Source organism: Gorilla gorilla, chromosome 20 (assembly GCF_029281585.2).
Source record: "Gorilla gorilla gorilla isolate KB3781 chromosome 20, NHGRI_mGorGor1-v2.1_pri, whole genome shotgun sequence".
NCBI lineage: Eukaryota > Metazoa > Chordata > Mammalia > Primates > Hominidae > Gorilla > Gorilla gorilla.
In genome coordinates, this window is record NC_073244.2 from 12,716,327 (window position 1) to 12,738,946 (window position 22,620).

At 44.3% G+C, this 22,620-nt stretch overlaps 1 protein-coding gene across 2 annotated transcripts in view; it reads left to right on the forward strand.

Moving 5' to 3' along the window:
- The window catches only part of ADGRE1 (adhesion G protein-coupled receptor E1), a 59,658-nt gene that overhangs the window by 24,209 nt on the left and 12,829 nt on the right, over positions 1-22,620 (forward strand). For both annotated transcript variants that reach the window (XM_063701831.1, XM_063701832.1), the window contains 9 exons: positions 632-720; positions 2,843-2,926; positions 7,808-7,985; positions 10,412-10,531; positions 13,680-13,879; positions 15,864-16,034; positions 18,800-18,994; positions 20,491-20,726; positions 22,188-22,254. In XM_063701831.1, the coding sequence (XP_063557901.1) occupies positions 632-720; positions 2,843-2,926; positions 7,808-7,985; positions 10,412-10,531; positions 13,680-13,879; positions 15,864-16,034; positions 18,800-18,994; positions 20,491-20,726; positions 22,188-22,254 (1,340 nt within the window). The remainder of the gene's footprint in view (positions 1-631; positions 721-2,842; positions 2,927-7,807; positions 7,986-10,411; positions 10,532-13,679; positions 13,880-15,863; positions 16,035-18,799; positions 18,995-20,490; positions 20,727-22,187; positions 22,255-22,620) is intronic.

Genomic DNA, 22,620 nt, shown 5'->3' on the forward strand with positions numbered 1-22,620 from the left:
CAAGCAAATGAATATATCTGATGTATTTCCAAATATAATAAAGATAATATCATCAATGTCGCTGGTTCTCCTATATGTTTCTTCTCCACTCTAACTCCTTGTATCCTCCTTAGACAGCCACTTGGAATTTTGTGTTTATTATTTCCCTACTTAAAAAAATATTTTCCCCTGGTATGTACCCCTAAACAATATCTGCCTAGTATTGCTTGTGTTTGGAGCTTTGTAAAAATGATATCATACTGCATATGACTATAGATGTATGTCTTTTATATGTATGACTTCTCTAATTTGCTCTGTTTCACTCAATATCATGCCTCTTAGAGTGTAAGCTATGCAGGGACATAATATTGAGTGAGAAGTCGCACATATAAAAGACATACATCCACAGTCATATGCATGATTGCCTCTATTGATATTGAGTGAAACAGAGCAAATTAGAAAATTGTGTGTTGTAGTAAACAAGTCCTTCATGTTGTAGTGTGTAGTTGTGGTTTGTTCATTTTCCCTCTTGTGTATTAGGGTAATAGAGGGATTTTAAGGTGGGGACAGGAGGACATGAAATCAGACTTGAATTTTCATCATATTTTGCTGAGGTTGAAGTTTGGTTTGGTTGCTGTTGTTTTCTTCCTAGGGGTTCTCTTCAAATGTAAGGAAGATGTGATACCCGATAATAAGCAGATCCAGCAATGCCAAGAGGGAACCACAGTGAAACCTGCATATGCAAGTATTTTTTAAGGTTCCTAGTTTTTGAGGTTTTCTTAGAAGCCATTTAGGTAGAACGTTGTTTTTGCAGTTCTAACAAAGGCAAAAGTAAGAGTGGCCAAAACCAGACAGCAGTTTATTTTTCTCCTCTGTAACCTGCTGAGTGTAAGCTGTGCAGAGCTCACACCATGGCTCCATTATGCTCTGCCAGCATCAACACAAGACTCCCACTTTGTGGCCCAAGGTGGCTGCTCCAGCTCCTGCCCTCACATCTGCATTCCAGCTTGTGGGAAGGGGAGAAGAGGAAGTGAAAAGCACGGTCCTTCTCTTTAAGTGTATGACCCAGCACCACTTCTGCTTGCACCTGATTGGGTAGAAATTAGTCACATGGTCCCACCTAGCTGCAAGGGAAGCTGGGAAGAGAGAATGTTTGCCTATCTAAAACTTGAGGATTCTCTTAATAAAAGAACGGGAGAATATATCGGAGTCTTCCTGCCAGTGAAGGTGTTGATGCTGCAACTGAGTAATGTTGGTGTGGAGGTGTTACACAGCCAGCCAGGCCAAAAGGAATTTGGACATCCTGACTGTCTAATGATGTCATTACAATGAGTAAAGACTCCATGACCTCTTTAGAAATCAATGTCACTATTCTAAATATGAGCTTGTAAATTGGCTGTGGAATTCCCATGTGCCTTGGTCCACTGTTTTTCTTTTTTAATTGTGGTGAGGTACACATAACATAAAATTCACCACTTTAACTATTTTAAACTGTGCAATTCAGTGGCACTTAGACCATTCACAATATTACAGAATCATCACCTCAATCTAGTTCTAGAAATTTTTTTTTTGAGATGGAGTCTTGCTCTGTTGCCCAGGCTGGAGTGCAGTGGGGTGATCTTGGCTCACTGCAACCTCTGCCTCCTGGGTTCAAGCAATTCTTCCTGCCTCAGCCTCCCAAATAGCTGGAACTACAGGCACCCACCACCATGCCTGGCTAATTTTTGTGTTTTTAGTAGAGACGGGGTTTTGCCATGTTGGCCAGACTGGTCTCAAACTCCTGACCTTGAGTGATCCACCTGCCTCAGCCTCCCAATGTTCTGGGATTACAGGTGTGAGCACTGTGCTCAGCCAAGTTCTGGAATATTTTTATCACTAAGCAGTCACTCCCCATTCTCTCTGTGAAATGTCAAGAATAGACAAATCCACAGAAATGGAGTCATGCAATGTTTGCTCCTTTGTGTCTGGCTTCTTTCACTTAGCATGATATTTTCAAGGTTCTTTCATGCTGTAGTACATATCAGAGAACTCCATTCCTTTTTATGGCTGAATAATATTCCACATGGACCACTGTTAGTTCATACATTTCCTCTTCTTTTAATATCACTGGTTGGGAACAGGCCCCCCAAAATCTGGCCATAAACTGGCCCCAAAACTGGCCATAAACAAAATATCTGCAGCACTGTGACATGTTCATGATGGCCATAACGCCCACACTGGAAGGTTGTGGGTTTACCGGAATGAGGGCAAGGAACACCTGCCCAGCCCAGGGCGGAAAGATCGCTTAAAGGCATTCTTAAACCACAAACAATAGCATGAGCCATCTGTGCCTTAAGGACATGCTCCTGCTGCGGATAACTAGCCAGACCCATCCCTTTATTTCGGCCCATCCCTTCATTTCCCATAAGGGATACTTTTAGTTAATCTAATATCTATAGAAACAATGCTTATCACTGGCTTGCTGTTAATAAATACGTGGGTAAATCTCTGTTCAAGTCTCTCAGCTCTGAAGGCTGTGAGACCCCTGATTTCCCACTCCACACCTCTATATTTCTGTGTGTGTGTCTATAATTTCTCTAGCGCCGCTGGCTTAGGGTCTCCCCAGTTGAGCTGGTTTCGGCAATCACTAAGTAGTTTTGCTATTTGTTTATGTTTGCTTTTTTTATTCATGGAAGGAAAAGGTGATGTGATTCTAATTCTGATCAAGTAATGAGTTTTAATTTTCCTGAGAATTCTAGAGACTCAGGAATTCAGAGCCATCTCATATGATGGGCTTTATCGGCTAATTTGTAGATTACATGCTTGGGGGAATACATCAATTCATGCTCACAAATGCTCTTTTTTTTTTTTTTCTGGGAAACAGGTCTCCTTTTGTGCACAAATAAATAACATCTTCAGCGTTCTGGACAAAGTGTGTGAAAATAAAACGACCATAGTTTCTCCGAAGGTAACGACTGGGTCTTTTAAATTGTGTTTTGAGTTTCAAACATCCTGGGCACACTTTGGGTGCAGAAAGATGTCTTTATGGCTGGGCGTGGTGGCTCACACCCATAATCCCAGCACTTTGGGAGATTGAGTCAGATGAATCACTTGAGGTCAGGAGTTCAAGACCAGCCTAGCCAACATGATGAAACCCTGTCTCTACTACAAATACAAATCTTAGCCGGGCATGGTGGCAGGTGCCCATAGTACCAGCTACTCAGGAGGCTGAAGCAGGAGGATTGCTTGAACCCGGGAGGTGGAGGTTGTGGTGAGCCAAGATAGCACCACTGCACTTCAGCCTTGGCAACAGACTCCATCTCAAAAAAAAAAAAAAAGAAAGAAAGATCTCTTTATAATGAATGGATTGTGAATTAATATTTAATTTTTTATAGCTGTAAGATTTGAAAAATTAGCATACAGTAAAATTATCTTTTTACTTGTATAGTTTGATGAGTTTTCTCACCTGAATAGACTTGTGGAACTACCACTATAATTAGGATGCAGAACAGTTTAATTATCTCCAAACATTCCCTTGGGCTTCTCCTTTATAGTCAGATACTCCCTCCACCACTAAACTCTATAAATCCCTGATCTGGTCTCTGTCACCGGAGTTTCGTCTTTTGAAGAGTGTTACATAAATGAAACCACATAGTATGTGGTCTTTTGAGACTGGCTTCTTTGACTCAGCATAGTGCATTTGAGATGCCTGGATAGTGTGTATATAAACAATGCCATTTCCTCCTCCTCCTCCTTCTTCCTTCTTTCTTTTCCTTCCTTTTTACTGTTAATGAGATTCAGCACATTCTCATTGCTGTATATAACCATCACCATTATCCATCTTGAGAACTTTCTCATCTTTCTCATCTTTTCAGGGGGACAGAATTGGTTGGTGGTTTTTGTTTGTTTGTTTGTTTGTTTTGTTTTGTTTGTTTGTTTGTTTGTTTGTTTGTTTTGAGATGAAGTCTTGCTCTGTTGCCCAGGCTAGAGTGCAATGGTGCGATCTCAGCTCACCACAACCTCCACCTCCCGGGTTCAAGCGATTCTCCTGCCTCAGCCTCCCGAGTAGTTGGGATTACAGGCATGCGCCACCATGCCTGGCTAATTTTGTATTTTTAGTAGAGACGGGGTTTCTCCATGTTGATCAGGCTGGTCTCGAACTCCCGACCTCAGGAAATCCACCTGCCTCGACCTCCCAAAGTGCTGGGATTAGAGGTGTGAGCCACCAAGTCCGGCCAAAAGCTAGTTTTTCTCAAGCTTTAAGTTGAACTCATTGATATTGTCATTTTCTTTATAAATCTGGTTATTTTTGTATGAAAATAAGAATAACACTTTTACTTATAATTGTATTAATTTTAAATTAATACATTTATTTTTATTCATAAAGTATACATTCATCCCTAGGGTTTTCAGATTAAATTTTGATAAATGGTTAATCCTATTTACAAACTTAGTTCAATTTCCTCAAATGTTTTATACTATGTTTATAAATATTCCAATTCCCCCCTCCCGCTCCACCCAAATTTCAAGTACCTGGTGAAGAGGATTTACAAATCTAATAGGCAAAGTGACTTGGGTCCTGAGCGACTCATAAATCCAATCGATCAAATCTATAAATACAATAATTCAGATTCTTTTAGACATTCAATATGGTTTATAAATAGCCACGTTCTCTTAAATTGTTCATATTAAAGTAACAAGTCTAATTGCTTTTTGCAATAAAATTATGTGGTTTATTGGTTAGCTTCTCTAATATGTCAAACTGTTCCAACTCTTTTTTTTTTTTTTTGAGATGGAGTCTTGCTCTGTTGCCCAGGCTGCAGTGCAATGGCGTGATATTGACTCACTGCAAGCTCCGCCTCCCGGGTTCATGCCATTCTCCTGCCTCAGCCTCCCAAGTAGCTGGGACTACAGGTGCCCACCACCAAGCCTGGGTAATATTTTGTATTTTTAGTAGAGACGGGGTTTCAGCATGTTGGCCAGGCTGGTCTCGAACTCCTGACCTCAGGTGATCCACCCACCTCAGCCTCCCAAAGTGCTGGGATTACAGGCATAAGCCACCACACCCAGCCCCAACTCTTTAAATAGGAGATGTTTCTAGATTATGCTAAAGATGTCAAAAACTTCTAAATTTAACACAAATCCTACTAAGGATGTTTAGTTTGCCTAAAATTTTCTAACTTTCCTGAGGATATAAAATAACTTTCCTAGCTAAGAAGAATAAATTTAACATATCAGAGGGGCGGGATTTGAAGAGATTTCACCAGTTGTAGAACTGAGTACTATGTTTCCTGGAGATGGTCGTAGTTGAGATGTTTCTGCTATGTCAGTGGGGAGGGGAGTCCCACACCCATGCCTTTTGGGGATTACAGAGCTCAGGGCTTCCTGTTTCTCTTGGACAAATATCTCTCAAATGTCCCGCTTACCCCGTGTTTATTGAAATCCTTTTTTTCCTTTTATCGTCTAATTTGGATAGATAGAAACTTGTATTGCTGCTCAAATTTCAGTTTAATTTCCTCTACCATCTGACTGGATTTAATTCATTTAATGCATTTTCCTGCATTTATTAGGTTCTGGATTCCTTTTAGTTTTTTTTTTTTTTTTTGCTTGGGTCAGAGTCACATGTGATAGTCCATTTATTGATAATAATCAATAATAAGGGGAATCATATGAATATTACTATTACTATTGTTGTTATTGTTTTTCTTACCTTAATCCTATTCCTCAAACACATCCAGTGTTAAGAGGTAGATAAGTATCTTCCCCTATCTTTTTACCTTGTAAGCATGTACACACATACACACATATACATACATACGCATACAGATAAACACACATATACACACATGCACACACACATACAAATACATACACATATACACACGTGTACACACACATATACACCTCCCCCACATGCACACACATGCATACACATATTTACACACATACGCACGTATACATATGCATATACACATATAACACATACATACACACATGCACACATACGCATACAAATGCATACACACACACACCCCACACACATTTACACACATACACACACCCCACACATATTTACACACATACACACACCCCACAATTTACACACATACACACATGTATACACACATCTATGCATATACCCATACACACATACAGACATACACAGACATCAACACACAGATACACACATACACATCCACACACATATACACACTCCTGACACACATACACACATATATACATACAGGCATATACAAATGTACACACATACACAAACACACATATATACACACACATATACATACATATACACAAACACACATACGTACATAGGCATACATAGACATACACAGAGATATACACACATGCACTCGCATGTACACAACCCAACACATACACACATATACACACACCCACATATATAAGCACACACACGTGCACACACAGTGGAGTCATTTTATTGAGCACTTACTATGAGAGGTTTAGGACAGTGATTAATGATTCAGCCTCTGCTGCCAGACTGCCAAGGTTCAAATCGTGGTTCTTCCACCTGCTAGATATGAGTCCTTGTTTCTCCTTTCAAAAATCAAAATAATCATAAATAGCCTCTACTTCATAGATATCTTCTACGAATTAAACAAGTTAATATATAAAAGACATTTAGAGCAATACCTGGCTCATAATAAGTGTGTGCCATTTTTATTTCTATATGCCAGAACATAAATACCATAATATAAAATTTCAAATTAAACCAATTGTTTCTAAACCAAATGCAATACTATATACATGATACTCTGTAATTTGCTTTAGTGAACAGTGGCTCAGAGACCCTTTTGCTTGTTAATGCCTATAGGTATACTGCAATATTCATTTTAACAGCTGTATGGCTATCTCATTATTTGATTTCATCTTCATTTATTGACCCAGTCTGTATGTAGGGCATTTAGGCTTTCCACAAACTATCCTGAGATGAACATCACTGGACAAGATCCTTGCACAACTTTTAAGTATTTCTGGAAAGATTAATTCCAGGAAGGGGAATTGCTGAGTAAAAGGGTATATGCAATTTACATGGCTATAGGTACAAACTTACTGCATTGCATAAAGGTTACATCAATTTGTCTTTCTTGCTTGCTTTCTTGCTTTCTTTCGACAAGATCTCACTCTGTCACCCAAGCTGGAGTGCAGTGGAGTGATCATAGCTCACTGCAGCCTTGAACTCCAGGGCTCAAGAGATCCTCCCACTTCAGCCTCCTGAGTCGCTGGGACTAGCGTCATGCACCACTGTGCCTGCTCCTTTTTAATTTGTTTGTACAGATGGGGTCTCATTATGTTGTCCAGGCTGGTCTTGAATTCCTGAACTTCAATTTGTATTTCTTTTTTTTTCTTTTTTGAGACAGCCTCTCTCACTGTCGCCCAGGCTGGAGTGCAGTGGTGCGATCTCAGCTCACTGCAAGCTCTGCCTCCTGGGTTCAAGTGATTCTCCTGCCTCAGCCTCCCAAGTAGCTAGGATTACTGGCACATGCCACCATGCCCGGCTAAATTTTTTTGTATTTTTAGTAGAGACAGGGTTTCACTATGTTCGCCAGGATGGTCTCAAACTGCTGACCTCATGATCCACCCACCTCAGCCTTCCAAAGTGCTGGGCTTACAAGTGTGAGCCACTGCACCCGGTCTGAATTTGTATTTCTAATGGGGCTTCTTGAATCAGAAAAAGGAGCCCGAGAGGATGCCCATTTTAATTCTCCTTTGGATGGACTCCCAGCCTATTCTTAATCAGAAAAAGGACAGCTGTTATTTCATTAATGAGAGAGAGAGAGAGAATGAACAAACACATCTTTCCTTGCAGAATACAACTGAGAGCTTTGTCCCTGTGCTTAAACAAATATCCACGTGGACTAAATTCACCAAGGAACAGACGTCCTCCCTGGCCACAGTCTTCCTGGAGAGTGTGGAAAGCATGACACTGGCATCTTTTCGGAAACCCTCAGCAAATGTCACTCTGGCTGTTCGGACGGAATACTTAGGTAGGAGACACCCTTCGTGGCAAGGTTACACCTAGGTGATGATTTGGAAAGTTGACTTTGGCAATGGGATATTCCCTGGGTTTCCCACCCATTCTTTCCCCAACTGTTTAAAAACCTTGAATTCACGGCAAAGCAAGTCTAATCATATTAACAACATTTTCCATTCACTGAGTGTTTGGCAAAGGCCAGGCACTGTGCTAAGACCGTATCATTAATTTATTCTACAAATATTTGCTGATTAGCTGCTATGTGCTGGGCTAAGGTATGACAGTCATAGGCTGTGCTCACGTACTTCCTGTTTGCCCTGCTGGGCCCATGGTAGAATTGTACTTCCTGGCTACTGTGTGGTTAGGTGGGATTTGGGTACTAGCTCAGGCCAATAAATAATGGGAATAGAGTAGTTGCCAGTATGAGACTTTCCAGAACTTTCTTTCCCTCTGCCCATATGAATAGCAGTGCTTCAGATCACAGCTGCTCCTTCTGCCTGGGTCCCAGAATAAAGACAATATAGAACATGGCCTCAAGTCAATTTACAATAGACCCAAAGCATTAATGAGATGTAAACACTTGTTATTTTTTAATCCACTAAGACTTAGGGTTGTTTGTTACTGCTGCAAGACTGATCCTTTCCTGACTGATACATACTTGATAGATAACTACTTGGGAATAGTGGGTGCTGTAGATCTTTTACATTAGCACCCCACTCCTGGTAGTAGTTCCAGTATCATTCACATAAACCTACGAAGTTCCAACCTAATGGATGCCCAGACGGCCAAGAGGTGGAAATAAAGTATTTGGTGGACTCCAACCAGTAGTGAACAAAATTACCCTCATGAATCTCATATTTTAGTGAGTTGAGTCAGATAATAAACAAACAGACATCTGGTATACCAAATAGAGGTAGCACTATTGAGAAAAAGTACAGCAGGCTAGGGAGGTTAGAGAGGGTTGGGATTACAGGGAGAGTTGCTATTTTATATAGCAAGATCAGGGTAACTCTCATTGGGGCAGGGATGTCAGGGAAGAGAGCCACGTAAATATCTGCAGAAAGAGCAAGTGCAGGAATACCTGGAGAATTCAAGGAACGATGAGGTGCGCAGTGTGGCTGAAGTGGCATTGAAGATGGTGAGAGCAGTAGGAGAAAGGAAGGGAGATGGAAATGTAGATAAATGTAGGGACTTAAGGTTTTTTTTTTTTTTCTGAGACAGGGTCTCACTCTGTCACCTAGGCTGGAGTGCAGTGGTGTGATCATAGCTCACTACAGCTTTGCACTCCCAGGCTCAAGCGATCCTCCTGCCTCAGCCTCCTGAGTAGCTGGGAACTATAGGTGTGCACCACCATGCTTGTCTAGTTTTTAAAATTTTTGTTAGAAATGAGGTCTTGCTATGTTGCCCACGCTGGTCTTGAACTTCTGAGCTCAAGTGATCCTCCTGCTCGGCCTCCCAAAGTACTAGGATTACAGGCCTGAACCACTGTACTCAGCCAAGATTTTATTTGAAGATGAAAGGACATTGGAAAATTTGGGAACAGGTATGGTATTATCTGGCTTATATTTTACAAGGATACTTCTGGTTCCATTATCTAGTTTATTTTCATGAAGGGCCAATGGATTAGGTCCTGCAATGCTTGTCATGATAGAGATGAGAAACTGGAGGCACAGAGAGGTTAAGTCAATGCGCAAATTTAGGCAGCTAGTGCGTGGCAGGGCTGGACCTCCCAGTTACCACCATCTGACTACAGAACCTGAGCTCTTGTGTACCATGCTAGGCTTGCCCCAGTCCCTTACTATTTCTTTTGGTTTTAGAAAACTTATATAAGGCCGGGGGCAGTGGCTTACGCCTGTAATCCTAGCACTTTGGGAGGCCGAGGCGGGTGGATCACGAGGTCAGGAGATCGAGACCATCCTGGCTAATACAGTGAAACCCCATCTCTACTAAAAATACAAAAAATTAGCTGGGTGTGGTGGTAGGCACCTGCAATCCCAGCTACTTGGAAGGCTGAGGCAGGAGAATGGCGTGAACCCGGGAGGCAGAGCTTGCAGTGAGCCGAGATCGTGCCACTGCGCTCCAGCCTAAGTGACAGAGCGAGACTCCATCTCAAAAACAAAACAAAACAAAACAAAACAAAACTTAGAAGATCATGACTGTTGCCTTCCATTACTGTTGACTTTGACCCCATCTTTCCCTGATGCACCCCCTAGGAGATGAGACTTCACTTCTAAGGCTCCAGCTGGGTTACTCATTTATTTGGTGCTATGGTCCCCCTATCATTCATCATGGGCCTCAAGATCTTTCCTATGATGAATTGAACTTTCTATTCTTTTCCTTTGCTCGTCATGATGGAGGTGTACCTTTTTTTGGACAGAAACCAAATTCAGGACTGACTTTCTGGGTGACCTCATACGAACTCTCCCTTTCTCTTTTTAGACATTGAGAGCAAAGTTATCAACAAAGAATGCAGTGAAGAGAATGTGACCTTGAACTTGGTAGCCAAGGGGGATAAGATGAAGATCAGGTGTTCCACAATTGAGGAATCTGAATCCACAGGTACAGGTCCTCTCCTGAGAGTGCAGGTTATAGTGTATTCCATCAATAAGTATTTATCGATCCCTTTCTAGGTGCCAAGACCAGTGCCAGATAGTTGAGAACCAATGAGGGCAGAAATGGTCCATGCTCTCAGAGAGTTTTCCATGTGCTAGGGAAGTCAAACATTAAATAACCTTATAATACTGGAGTACTGAGACCTTCACTGGCCTATATGATATGTACTGGTCACATTCTGCTGTTGAGCAGTTGAAATTTGTATAAGCCAGGTTGACAGGTACTGTAAACCTAAAATAAACACTGTATTTTGAAGCTTTGTTGCACAAAAAGAAGGATTAAAACGTCTCACTCATCTTTTTTTATATTTAAAATAATTTAAAAATAAAAAATATTTAAATTTTTAAAATATGTAATATTTAAAATTTTAAAATATGCAATATTTAAAATATATCTTTAAATTTTAAAATATCACATTTATATGTTGAAATGATAATATTTGGCTTATACTGAGTTAATATATTATTAAAATTAATTTTATCTTTTTTTTACTTTTAAAAAATGTGTACTAGAAAATTTAAAATTATGTATGTGGTTCATACTATATTTCTGTTGGACAGTGCTAATCTGTGTCAGGGATGGCAAACTTTTTCTGTAGAGGGCTCATTAGTAACTATTTTAAGCATTGCAATTAATACAGCCTCTATCACAATGATTTAACTACCATTATAGTGCAAAAGCATCCATAGACAATATGAATATGAATGTGCCTGGGCATGTTTCAATAAAACTTTATTTAAAAAAGTAGGTGACAACCAGATTGGCCCATAGGCCACAGTTTTCCAGCCCCTGATCTGGTCTATGCATATGATTAATGCTGTGATTAATACTTTAATGTAAAAGCACAGTGTGCAATATGGAAGTGCTATTTAAGCCAAGTCCTGAGGAATAGGTAGAGAAAGCAGGAGAGAGTGTGTTACAGGAAGTATAAGCTATGGCTCTGTGTTGAAAAAAAGCTTGGTATGGTCATGGAACTAAAAGTAGAGTGGGCTGGAGCATCAGGAATGTGGGGGAGAGAGGGAAAAGAATTGAGGGTCGCTGGGCGTGGTGGCTCACACCTGTAATCCCAACACTTTGGGAAGTCGAGGTGGGTGGATCACCTGAGGTTGGGAGTTCGAGACCAGCCTGACCAATATGGTGAAATCTCATCTCTACTAAAAATATAAAAAATGAGCCGGGTGTGGTGGCGGGTGCCTGTAATCCCAGCTACTCAGGAGGCTGAGGCAGGAGAATTGCTTGAACCCGGGAGGCGGAGGCTGCAGTGAGCTGAGATCACGCCACTGCACTCCAGCCTGGGTGACAGAATGAGCCTCCATCTCAAAAAAAAAAAAAAAAGAATTGAGGGTGTTGCATCCCAGTTTATTACATTTGGACTTTCTCTGTTGGGCACAGAAAGCCTTGGAAAGTTCTGTATGCAGCAGGATGATCTGATTATGTCTTCCAGATAGATGTCTTTTTAGAAATAAATCCTCTGGCTGTGATATGGGCAATCCATTGGAGAGGTGAGGCTAGGGGAAGGCAAGGACATGTGTGAGGAAGCCAGTGGTCTGGGAGAGAGATGTGAGGCTTGGTCTGAGGCTATTTAGAAGGGAGAAGTGGGGAGAAGACAGGTTCAAGGCACATTAAGGAGGAGGAATCTGTTTTGCGGGGAGAAGAATTCAAGGATGACTCTCCAGGTTCCAGGTCAGGTAATATCAGTTATTGAAGTAGGAGATGCAGATAAAAGAAGATGAGAGAGCCAGGCATGGTGGCTCACGCCTGTAATCCCAGCACTTTGGGAGGCCGAGGCGGGCAGATCACCTGAGGTCCAGAGTTCAAGACCAGCCTGGCCAACATGGTGAAACCCCGTCTCCACTAAAAATACAAAAAATTAGCTGGGTGTGGTCTCGGGTGCCTGTAATCCCAGCTACTCGGGAGGCTGAGGCAGGAGAATCGCTTGAACCCAGAAGGCAGACGTTTCAGTGAGCCGAGAACCTGCCATTGCACTCCAGCATGGGCAACAGAGCAAGACTCTGTCTCAAAAAAAAAAAAAAAGAAGAAGATGGGAGAGGAATTGCTCAATTTATGATGTCTGGGGGGACATCCAAGGGGCAGATGAAGCCTGGGGGATGGTACTGTCTGGTTGGGACAGGAAGCGGCATAGGACGTATCCCTGGAGACCGTCCATATTTAAAGGGGACACTCCCCAAAGAGACTGAAACAGAATAACCATAGATGTGGGAGAACTTATTTCCCACTGAGTTGCATTGTCCCTTAAAAACACAAGTTCAAATTTATTTTTAAATGTAGCCAAGACTTCTCCAGGTAAGAGCACTGGGAGGTCTGTTTTGTTTTGTTTTCGTTTTTTGTCACCCAGGCTGGAGTGCAGTGGCGGGATCTTGGCTCATTGCAACCTCCGCCTCCCGGGTTCAAGCGATTCTTGTACCTCGGCCTCCCGAGTAGCTGGGACTACAGGCACCTGCCACCATGCCTGGCTAGTTTTTTTATTTTTAGTATAGACAGGATTTCACCATGTTGGCCAGGCTGGCCTCGAACTCCTGACCTCAAGTGATCTGCTTGCCTTGGCCTCCCAAAGTGCTGGGATTACAGGCGTGAGCCACTCTGCCCAGCTGTGGAAGTTTTTGTTTTGTTTTGTTTTGAAACGGAGTCTTGCTCTGTCACTAGGCTGGATAGCAGTGGTGCGATCTCGGCTCACTGCAATCTCCGCCTCCTGGGTTCAAGCGATTCCCCTGCCTCAGCCTCCCAAGTAGCTGGAGCTACAGGCACGCATCACCACGCCCGGCTAATTTTTTGTATTTTAGTAAGACAGTGTTTCACCATGTTGGCCAGGATGGTCTTGATCTCCTGACCTCGTGATCCACCCGCCTTGGCCTCCCAAAGTGCTGGGATTATAGGCGTGAGCCACCATGCCCGGCCAGAGGTTTTTTTTAATGGTTCTAGAAGCCCGCTGGTTATTTTAATCTCAGAGCAGCACGGTGAGGTGCATGACTCTCTCTCTCTCTCCCTCCCTCCCTCTGTGTGTGTGTGTTGGGTCTTCTATAATAACAATTGAGCAAACGATTCCCTCCTTTTTTTCATTTGGGGAAACCTGCAGGGACCACTGGTGTGGCTTTTGTCTCCTTTGTGGGCATGGAGTCGGTTTTAAATGAGCACTTCTTCCAAGATCACCAGGCTCCCTTGACCACCTCTGAGATCAAGCTGAAGATGAATTCTCGAGTCATTGGGGGCATAATGACTGGAGAGAAGAAAGACGGCTTCTCAGATCCAGTCATCTACACTCTGGAGAACATTCAGGTTTGTGAAGAGGTCTCTACTGAGATTCCTGTCTACCTGCTGGGAACTCCTTGTCTCTCGATTGCCTTAACTCTCATTTTTTACGGGAAGCTATTGAGGCCGGTAAGCTTCCACAATTTCTAGCAATTCAAGCCAATTAACAGAAGCGACCGCTAGAGGAATGAGGTCTCCCACTGTCACCAAACAGAACTAGGTCCATTTGCCCATGTGCAACAGAAAGCCAAACACTGAAGCACCGGGTTTTTGTAGAGAGAGAAGTTTATTGCAAGGCTGCCAAGCAAGGAGACAAGAGTCTGGCTCAAATCCGTCTTCCCAAGCTGGGAGGCTGGGGCAGGTTTTATAGTCGGTGGGTAATGAACTGCGATCTGATTGCATCTTACAATGAAGTGATGCAGGGAGGTGTGCTCTGATTGGATCCGGCCGTGGGGTGTTGCCAGGTCTTGATCTGATTGGATCCTGGATCCTGCTATGTGGTGGTTGCTTCTTTTTTTTTTTTTTTTTTTTTTTTTTTAGACAGAGTCTCACTCTGTCGCCCAGGCTGGAGTGCAGTGGCACAATTTCAACTCATTGCAAGCTCCACCTCCCAGGTTCACGCCAGTCTCCTGCCTCAGCCTCCCGAGTAGCTGGGATTACAGGCGCCCGCCACCAAGACCGGCTAATTTTTTGTATTTTTAGTGCAGACGGGGCTTCACCATGTTAGCCAGGATGGTCTCGATCTCCTGACCTCGTGATCCGCCCGCTTCGGCCTCCCAAAGTGCTGGGATTACAGGCATGAACCACCGTGCCCGCCTTTTTTTTTTTTTTTTTGAGATGGAGTTTCACTCTTGTTGCCCAGGCTGGAGTTCAATGGTGCAACCTTGGCTCACTGCAACCCCCACCTCCTCGGTTGAAGCCATTCTCCCGAGTAGCTGGGATTACAGGTGCCCACCACATGCCCAGCTAACTTTTTTGTATTAAGTAGAGATGGGGTTTCACCGTGTTGCTCAGGTTGGTCTGGAACTCCTGACCTTAGGTGATCCACCTGCCTCAGCCTCCTAAAGTGCTGGGATTACAGGCATGAGCCACCTTGCCCACCCTTCTAGGATACATTCTTAAAGCATGTTGTTCTTAAACTGTTATTAAAAATATTTCTCTGCTTACTTGGTTTTTATATGTTTTTTTCTCCCACTGCACTATGATCTCCTTTTGGGGGAAGAACTGTTTACTCATGTCTCCCATAAACAGCACAGATCAAGGCATGTAATAGGTGTTCAATAAAAACACGTTGAATGAGGCTGGGTGTGGTGGCTCTTGCCTGTAATCCCAACACTTTGGGAGGTCTATGCAGGAGGATCACTTGAGGTCAGGAGTTCGAGACCAGCCTGGCCAATATGGAGAAACCCCATCTTTACTAAAAATACAAAAATTAGCTGGATATGGTGACACACACCTGTAATCCCAGAACTTTGGGAGGCCCGAGGCAGGTGAATCACTTGACATCAGGAGTTCAATACTGGTCTGGCCAACATGGTAAAATCCCGTCTCTACTAAAAGTACAAAAATTAGCTGGGCATGGTGGCGGGCACCTGTAATCCCAGCTACTTGGGAGGCTGAGGCAGAAGAATCGCTTGAACCCCGGAGGCAGAGGTTGCAGCGAGCCAAGACTGCACCACTGCACTCCAGCCTGGGCAACAGAGTGAGACTCTGTCACACACACACACACACAAACCACACATTCAATGAATAAGTGAATAATGAGTGACTATGCAGAAGGCCTTATTATGGATTTGATGAAAGGAGGAGTTTTCTTCTAGCAACAGCAATGTGAGCTGCCCTATCAGATTGGCCCTCACTGCATAATGAAATACCAGCATTTTTCCCCATTCCCTCAGAACATACCCTGTGTATTCTTGTTCCCAGTGACTCTTGAGGATGGTCACATTTAATCCATTTGATGGGGATTCCCAGAAGACCTTTGTTTTTTTGTTTTTTTGGTATTTTTTAGCCAAAGCAGAAGTTTGAGAGGCCCATCTGTGTTTCCTGGAGCACTGATGTGAAGGGTGGAAGATGGACATCCTTTGGCTGTGTGATCCTGGAAGCTTCTGAGACATATACTGTCTGCAGCTGTAATCAGATGGCAAATCTTGCCGTTATCATGGCGTCTGGGGAGCTCACGGTCAGTACTGATGATTTGTTCCCTGAGGCAGAGTATCTGCCTCCAAATCCAATGGGAAAATATTGATTAAACATCTGTTGTGTGTCTCCCATGGGGTTGGGTGTTGTGGGATGGAGTCATGGGGACAGAAGGGGTAGGTGATATGCCTTTGCCCCTGCAGAATTTACAGTCTGGTTGGGAGGCCATGAAACTGAAATATACAATGAGAAATAATGACCCTAAGTAGGGCCAGGCACTGGAGCAATCACAGATCTTACTTAATGAGCACATACAGTGTGCTGGGCTCTTTAAGTTAAGTGGTTTTAGACCCATTTCACAGCATGGGTAAAGTGGCCCGTCTAGTCCTGAAGCTAGAAATTGGAGCAGGTGGAATTCAAATCTGGGGAAGTCTCTTTCCACTAACACATGCAAATGGGTCAAGAAGAAATGCTGTAAGAATTCAGAGGTGTTGGCCGGGTGTGGTGCCTCATGCCTGTCATCTGAGCACTTTGGGAGGCTGAGGCGGGCGGATCATGAGGTCAAGAGATCGAGGCCATCCTGGCCAACATGGTGAAACCCCGTCTCTACTAAGAATATAAAAATTAGCTGGGCATGGTGGTGCATGCCTGTTGTCCCAGCTACTTGGGAGGCTGAGGCAGGAGAATCGCTTGAACCTGGGAGGCAGAGGTTGCAGTGAGCCGAGATGGCACCACTGCATTCCAGCCTGGCAACAGAGCGAGACTCTGTCTCACACACACACACACACACACACACAAAGAATTCTGAGGTGTTTCCAAGAGAGCCGATGATAGATCAGGAGGAAACGATATGAAATAAGCCTTGGTAAATGCGTAGATTTGGAAGAGAGGAAGGACATCCTCATTAGTGTTGTAGAAAGTATCCTTTCACCTGGCGTGGTGGCTCACGCCTGTGATCCCAGCACTTCGGGAGGCTGAGGCGGGCAGATCACGAGGTCCAGAGATCGAGACCATCCTGGCTAACACGGTGAAACCCCATCTCTACTAAAAATACAAAAAATTAGCCGGGCGTGGTGGCGGGCGCCTGCAGTCCCAGCTACTCGGGAGGCTGAGGCGGGAGAATGGCGTGAACCCGGGAGGCAGAGCTTGCAGTGAGCCGAGATCATGCCACTGTACTCCAGCCTGGGTGACAGAGCCAGACTCCGTCTCAAAAAGAAAGAAAGAAAGTACCTTTTCCTATCATGGTAGATCCAAGGTTTAATTCCCTACCAAGGAGGCCATAAGTAAGTGCCATTTCCAGAACCCTGTGGCTTAGGATTTAAGAGAACTGGATCCAGAACAAAACTGACTTAGTTTCAAGTCCTGTCTCTACCACTTTCTAGCTGTGTTTTCTTGGAAAAGTCACTTAACTTCTCTGCACTGAGCCCAGCTCTCTCATCTCAAAAATGAGAACAACAGTAACAAAAAAATACTGATAACTAGTATTTATATAGTATGCTTCTGGCACAGTTGTACTTGAAATGTTTTCATTTAATCCTAAAACAACTCTATAAGGCAATTACCGTTAATATTCTCTTTTCAACAGATGAGAAAACTGAGGACACAGAGCAGTTAAATGTCTTGTCCAAAATCACACAACTAGAAATTGGCCAGTTTTCTTTCTTTCTTTTTCTTTTTTCTAGACTAAGTTTCACTCTTGTTGCCCAGGCTGGAGTGCAGAGGTGTGATCTCAGCTCACTGCAACCTCTGCCTCCCAGGTTCAACCAATTCTCCTGCCTCAGCCTCCCGTGTAGCTGGGATTACAGGTGCCCACCACCATGCCTGGCTAATATTTTTTGTTTGTTTGTTTAGTAGAGATGGGGTTTCGCCATGTTGGCCAGGCTGGTTTCAAGCTTCTGAGCTCAGGTGATCCACCCGCCCCAGCCTCCCAAAGTGCTGGGATTACAGGCATGAGCCACTGCACCCAGCCAATGGTCAGTTTTCTTAACCACTTTGTGACAATATCATAGAGAGGTGCTCATAAGATGGTGCCTGGCTTATCTTTAACCCACAGAAACCACTCAGAGACATTTAAAATTAATTTTAAAATTAATTATGAATAAATGGCATAGAAGAAGGACTTAGCTTGTCACGTTCCACTCCTGAAGTTGAAGCATTCCTGAATGTCTGCATTATCAGTTGGGATTCAGTACAGGAAGCAAAAACCACCCCAGGTATTTCCAGCAGAAAGGCATTTAACACAGGGAATTGGGTGCTCACAAAAATCTCTGGGAGGAGATGGAGGAGTTGAAGTCAGGGGGCTGTCACTTCAATTTTGGCTTCAAGGTCATCCCCCAATGCAGCTGTAACTCAGAGGTCAGAAATTGCTGCTGTCATTTTGCCACCCCACTCCACCATGAAATTGGGGACTGGACAGTTGAAATGTGGAATTAAGCTCACTCCTGTCTGCCGAAAGCTGATATTTGCCTCCCTTCTGCATTCCAAAACATTCACAGATGTATCTCACTGGAGAACTTAAATTACATCCAGGACCTTAGTTCCAAAGGATTCTGGGAGATGTAGTTTGTGGACATCAAGCCCCAGTAATACATGGAGTAACGCATAGGACAGGACTGGGAATAAGTGCTGGTGGATGCCAGTGGATTGCAAAGGATAATGAAGGACAGTATCTAGTTCACTCTGAGTGTTAGAGGGAGAAAATTCCCCCAAGCTAATTTTGCCTGAGCCAGGGTTTTAGATAACTCTTCTTCCCGCCTGGGGGGATTTTGATCCCATTCTCAGGCCAACTATGGAATTCCTTCCTGACAGATGGACTTTTCCTTGTACATCATTAGCCATGTGGGCATTATCATCTCCTTGGTGTGCCTCGTCTTGGCGATCGCCACCTTTCTGCTGTGTCGCTCCATCCGAAATCACATCACCTACCTCCACCTGCACCTCTGCGTGTGTCTCCTCTTGGCGAAGACTCTCTTCCTCGCCGGTATACACAAGACTGACAACAAGGTCTACATCGCTCGGGCTGTGTCCCCACCAAGCCCCATCTTCTCCCCACCTGCCTCAGCTCATTCCTAGCCAACTCCCTCTATCCCTGTTCCTACCTCAGGGCCTTTGCATATGCTGTGCCCTCTGCCTATAACACTCACTTCCCAGCTTCTTACCTGCTTGACTCCTTGTGACAGCTCTCAGTTTAAAATTATGTCCCTGATCATGTTATGAATTGTAGTCGTTCCTCCTATTACTTGTTTTTGTTTGCTTGTTTGTTTTTGATACTGAGTTTCACTCTTGTTGCCCAGGCTGGGGTGCAATGGTACGATCTTGGCTCACTGCAACCCCTGCCTCTTGGTTCAAGCAATTCTCCTGCCTCAGCCTCCTGAGAAGCTGGGAATACAGGCATGAGACACTATGCCCTGCTAATTTTTTTGTATTTTTAGTAGAGACGGGGTTTCACCATTTTGGCCAGGCTAGTCCTGAACTCCTGACCTCAGGTAATCCACCCGCCTTGGTCTCCCAAAGTGCTGGGATTATAGGCTTCAGCCACCACGCACGGCTCCTCCTGTTACTTTCTAAACCAGAGGTTCTCTCCCTGGGTGCTTTTTGTCCCCAGGGGAGACTTGGCAATGTCTGGAGACATTTTTGCTTGTCACAACTGGAGCAGCGTGCTACTGCTATCTAGGGGGTAAAGGTTAGGGATGCTGCTAAGTATCTTGTCGTGCCCAAGACAGCCCTCCACGGCAGAGAATGCTCCTGCAATAATGTTACAAATGTCGATAATGCTACAGTTTAGAATCTCTACTTCCCTTTATTTTTCTTTTTTTCTTTCTTTTTTTAAATTTTTTATTTTTTTATTTTTTTTGAGACAGGGTCTTGCTATGTCACCCAGGCTAGAGTGCAGTGGCCAAATCACAGCTCCTTATAGCCTCCCAGGCTCAAGCGATCCTCCCACCTTTGCCTCCCAAGTACCTGGGACCACAGGCCTGTGCCACCATGTCTGGCTAATTTTTGTATTTTTGTATAGAGAGGGGGGTTTCATCATGTTGCCCAGTCTGGTCTCAAACTCCTGGGCTTGAGCGATCTGCCTGCCTCAGCCTTCCAAAGTGCTGGGATTACAAGCATGAGCCACCACACCCAGCCAATAAAACTTTATTTACAAGGCAGGCAGCCAGCCTATGGGGTCTAGTTTGCTGAACCCACCTATTTTCAACCATTCCCTAAAGTAGGGTGATCGACAATCAGTTTTCCTAAAACTCTTCCTGTTTTAGAACTGAAAGTCATGCGTCTTGGGAAATCTCAGTTCCAGACAAACCAGGACCATGGGTCTCCTTACCAAGAAGTGTTGCTCCCTGTGGTCAAGAACCACTGCACCTCTCTATAAATGTTTGTGAGATGAATGAGTGAGCTAGGTTTGGGGAATTTCCAGCCGAGGAGTCTCTCTCTTCCTTTCTTCCTCTCCATTTCTCTCTGGGGTGGACGATTCTGACGCGCATGCTTCTCCCCTCCAGACGGGCTGCGCCATCATCGCGGGCTTCCTGCACTACCTTTTCCTTGCCTGCTTCTTCTGGATGCTGGTGGAGGCCGTGATACTGTTCTTGATGGTCAGAAACCTGAAGGTGGTGAATTACTTCAGCTCTCGCAACATCAAGATGCTGCACATCTGTGCCTTTGGTTATGGGCTGCCGACACTCGTGGTGGTGATCTCTGCCAGTGTGCAGCCACAGGGCTATGGAATGCATAATCGGTGAGTGACATCCTCTCTCTTCCTGAAGACCCTGCTGCCAGGGCTTATGGTGATAATGACATGAGCAACAAGAAGAGTAACAACAGTAGCAGTAGTTGTGGCTACCGTTTATCGAGCTCTTATATTATGTACTGTTGGTTTCAGGACCACCATGTACAGCAGCATGGGTTGTGCACTGCACAAATCCAGGATCACTACTGTTTGAGGTTTATGTTCCAGGAAGAGAACATCTGGTTTACCTAACTTGATTATTTTCCTTTTCTTGCGTGTATGACACGGGGGGTGGTGGGGGTGAAAGTGGGAAAGGAATACTTCTGCATGGTGGTGTGCGCCTGTAATCCCAGCTACTCGGGAGGCCGAAGCAGAAGAATCACTTGAACCTGGGAGGCGGAGGTTGCAGTGAGATGAGATGGCATCATTGCACTCCAGCCTGGGGTACAAGAGCGAGACTTCATCTCAAAAAAAAAGAGGGGGGAATATTGGGGTGCTGTTATTGAACATGACGGAATGGTTGTTGTGTCGTAAAAGCAGCTAATGTACACTAGAGACATACTAAAAAGAGCCAGTCCTTTCTTCCTCCCTCCCACTCTCCCTCCCTCCCTCCTCCCTTCTTCCTCCCTCCCCTCTTCCCTCCCTCCTTCCTTCCTCCCTCCCTCCCTTCCTTCCTTTCTTCAAATAAACAATTTTATGAAATATCTTGTCTATGCTAGGCTTTGCTCTGAGTGCTGAGTATTCAGAGATGAACAAACACCTAAGGCCCAAATTCTCATGAAACTCATAGTCTAGTAGTGGAAGACAATTTGCAGTTACACAAGCAATTAAGGTAACTTATGACAGTGATAGCTGCTGTTTTAAAAATGCAGTGAGCTCTGCTAGATGGATACCAGGAGTAGAGACAGGTTGCCCTATCTAAGGATAGTCAGGAGTGGCTTCTCAGAGGAGGTGACATTTGAGCTGAGATTTATTTATTTATTTATTTGTTATTCATTTATTTTGAGACAGAGTTTTGCTCTTGTCACCCAGGCTGGAGTGCAGTGGCGTGATCTCAGCTCACTGCAACCTCCACCTCCCGGGTTCAAGTGATTCTCCTATCTCAGTCTCCCAAGTAGCTGGGATTACAGGCGTGAGCCCCCACGCCTGGCCTGAGCTGAGATTTAAATGATAAGGTGTACCAGTGGAGAGTTCTGCCTAGAGGGAAACAGGATTACAAAGTTGTGAATTGGGAAATGAGCTCAACCTTGGGCACTAGGTAAACATTTCAGGTACATTTGCCCAGGAAGAAGGTCTAAAAGAGGAAGCACGGTCGTCTAAAGGAAACTGAACTGCAACCGGGACCATCCTGAGCATCATCTGAGTCTCACCTCCCAGTGTTCTCCTCCACTAGGGCATTTGTTGGGACAGGGTTAACTGTAAGGTCAGGACTCTGAGACAAGCGCTGACTCCTCCTATTTCTCTCCATAGCTGCTGGCTGAATACAGAGACAGGGTTCATCTGGAGTTTCTTGGGGCCAGTTTGTACAGTCATAGTGGTAAGCAAATACTACAACAGCCTGGCGAAGTGTGTTCTGAAGGAGGAGCAAGGAGACCTGCGAGATCTGGAATTTCCAGGGACGTGTGCAGCTGAGAGGGTCACTTATTCCCATCAAAAGTTCTCCTTTCCAGGCCGGGCTTGGTGGCTCACGCCTGTAATCCCAGCACTTTGGGAGGCTGAGGCGGGTGGATCACCTGAGGTCAGGAGTTCGAGAACAGTCTGGCCAACTTGGCGAAACCCCATCTCTGCTAAAAATACAAAAAATTAGCTGGGTGTGGTGGCGAGCACTTGTAATCCCAGCTACTCAGGAGGCTGAGGCAGGAGAATCGCTTGAACCCAGGAGACACGGAGGTTGCAGTGAGCC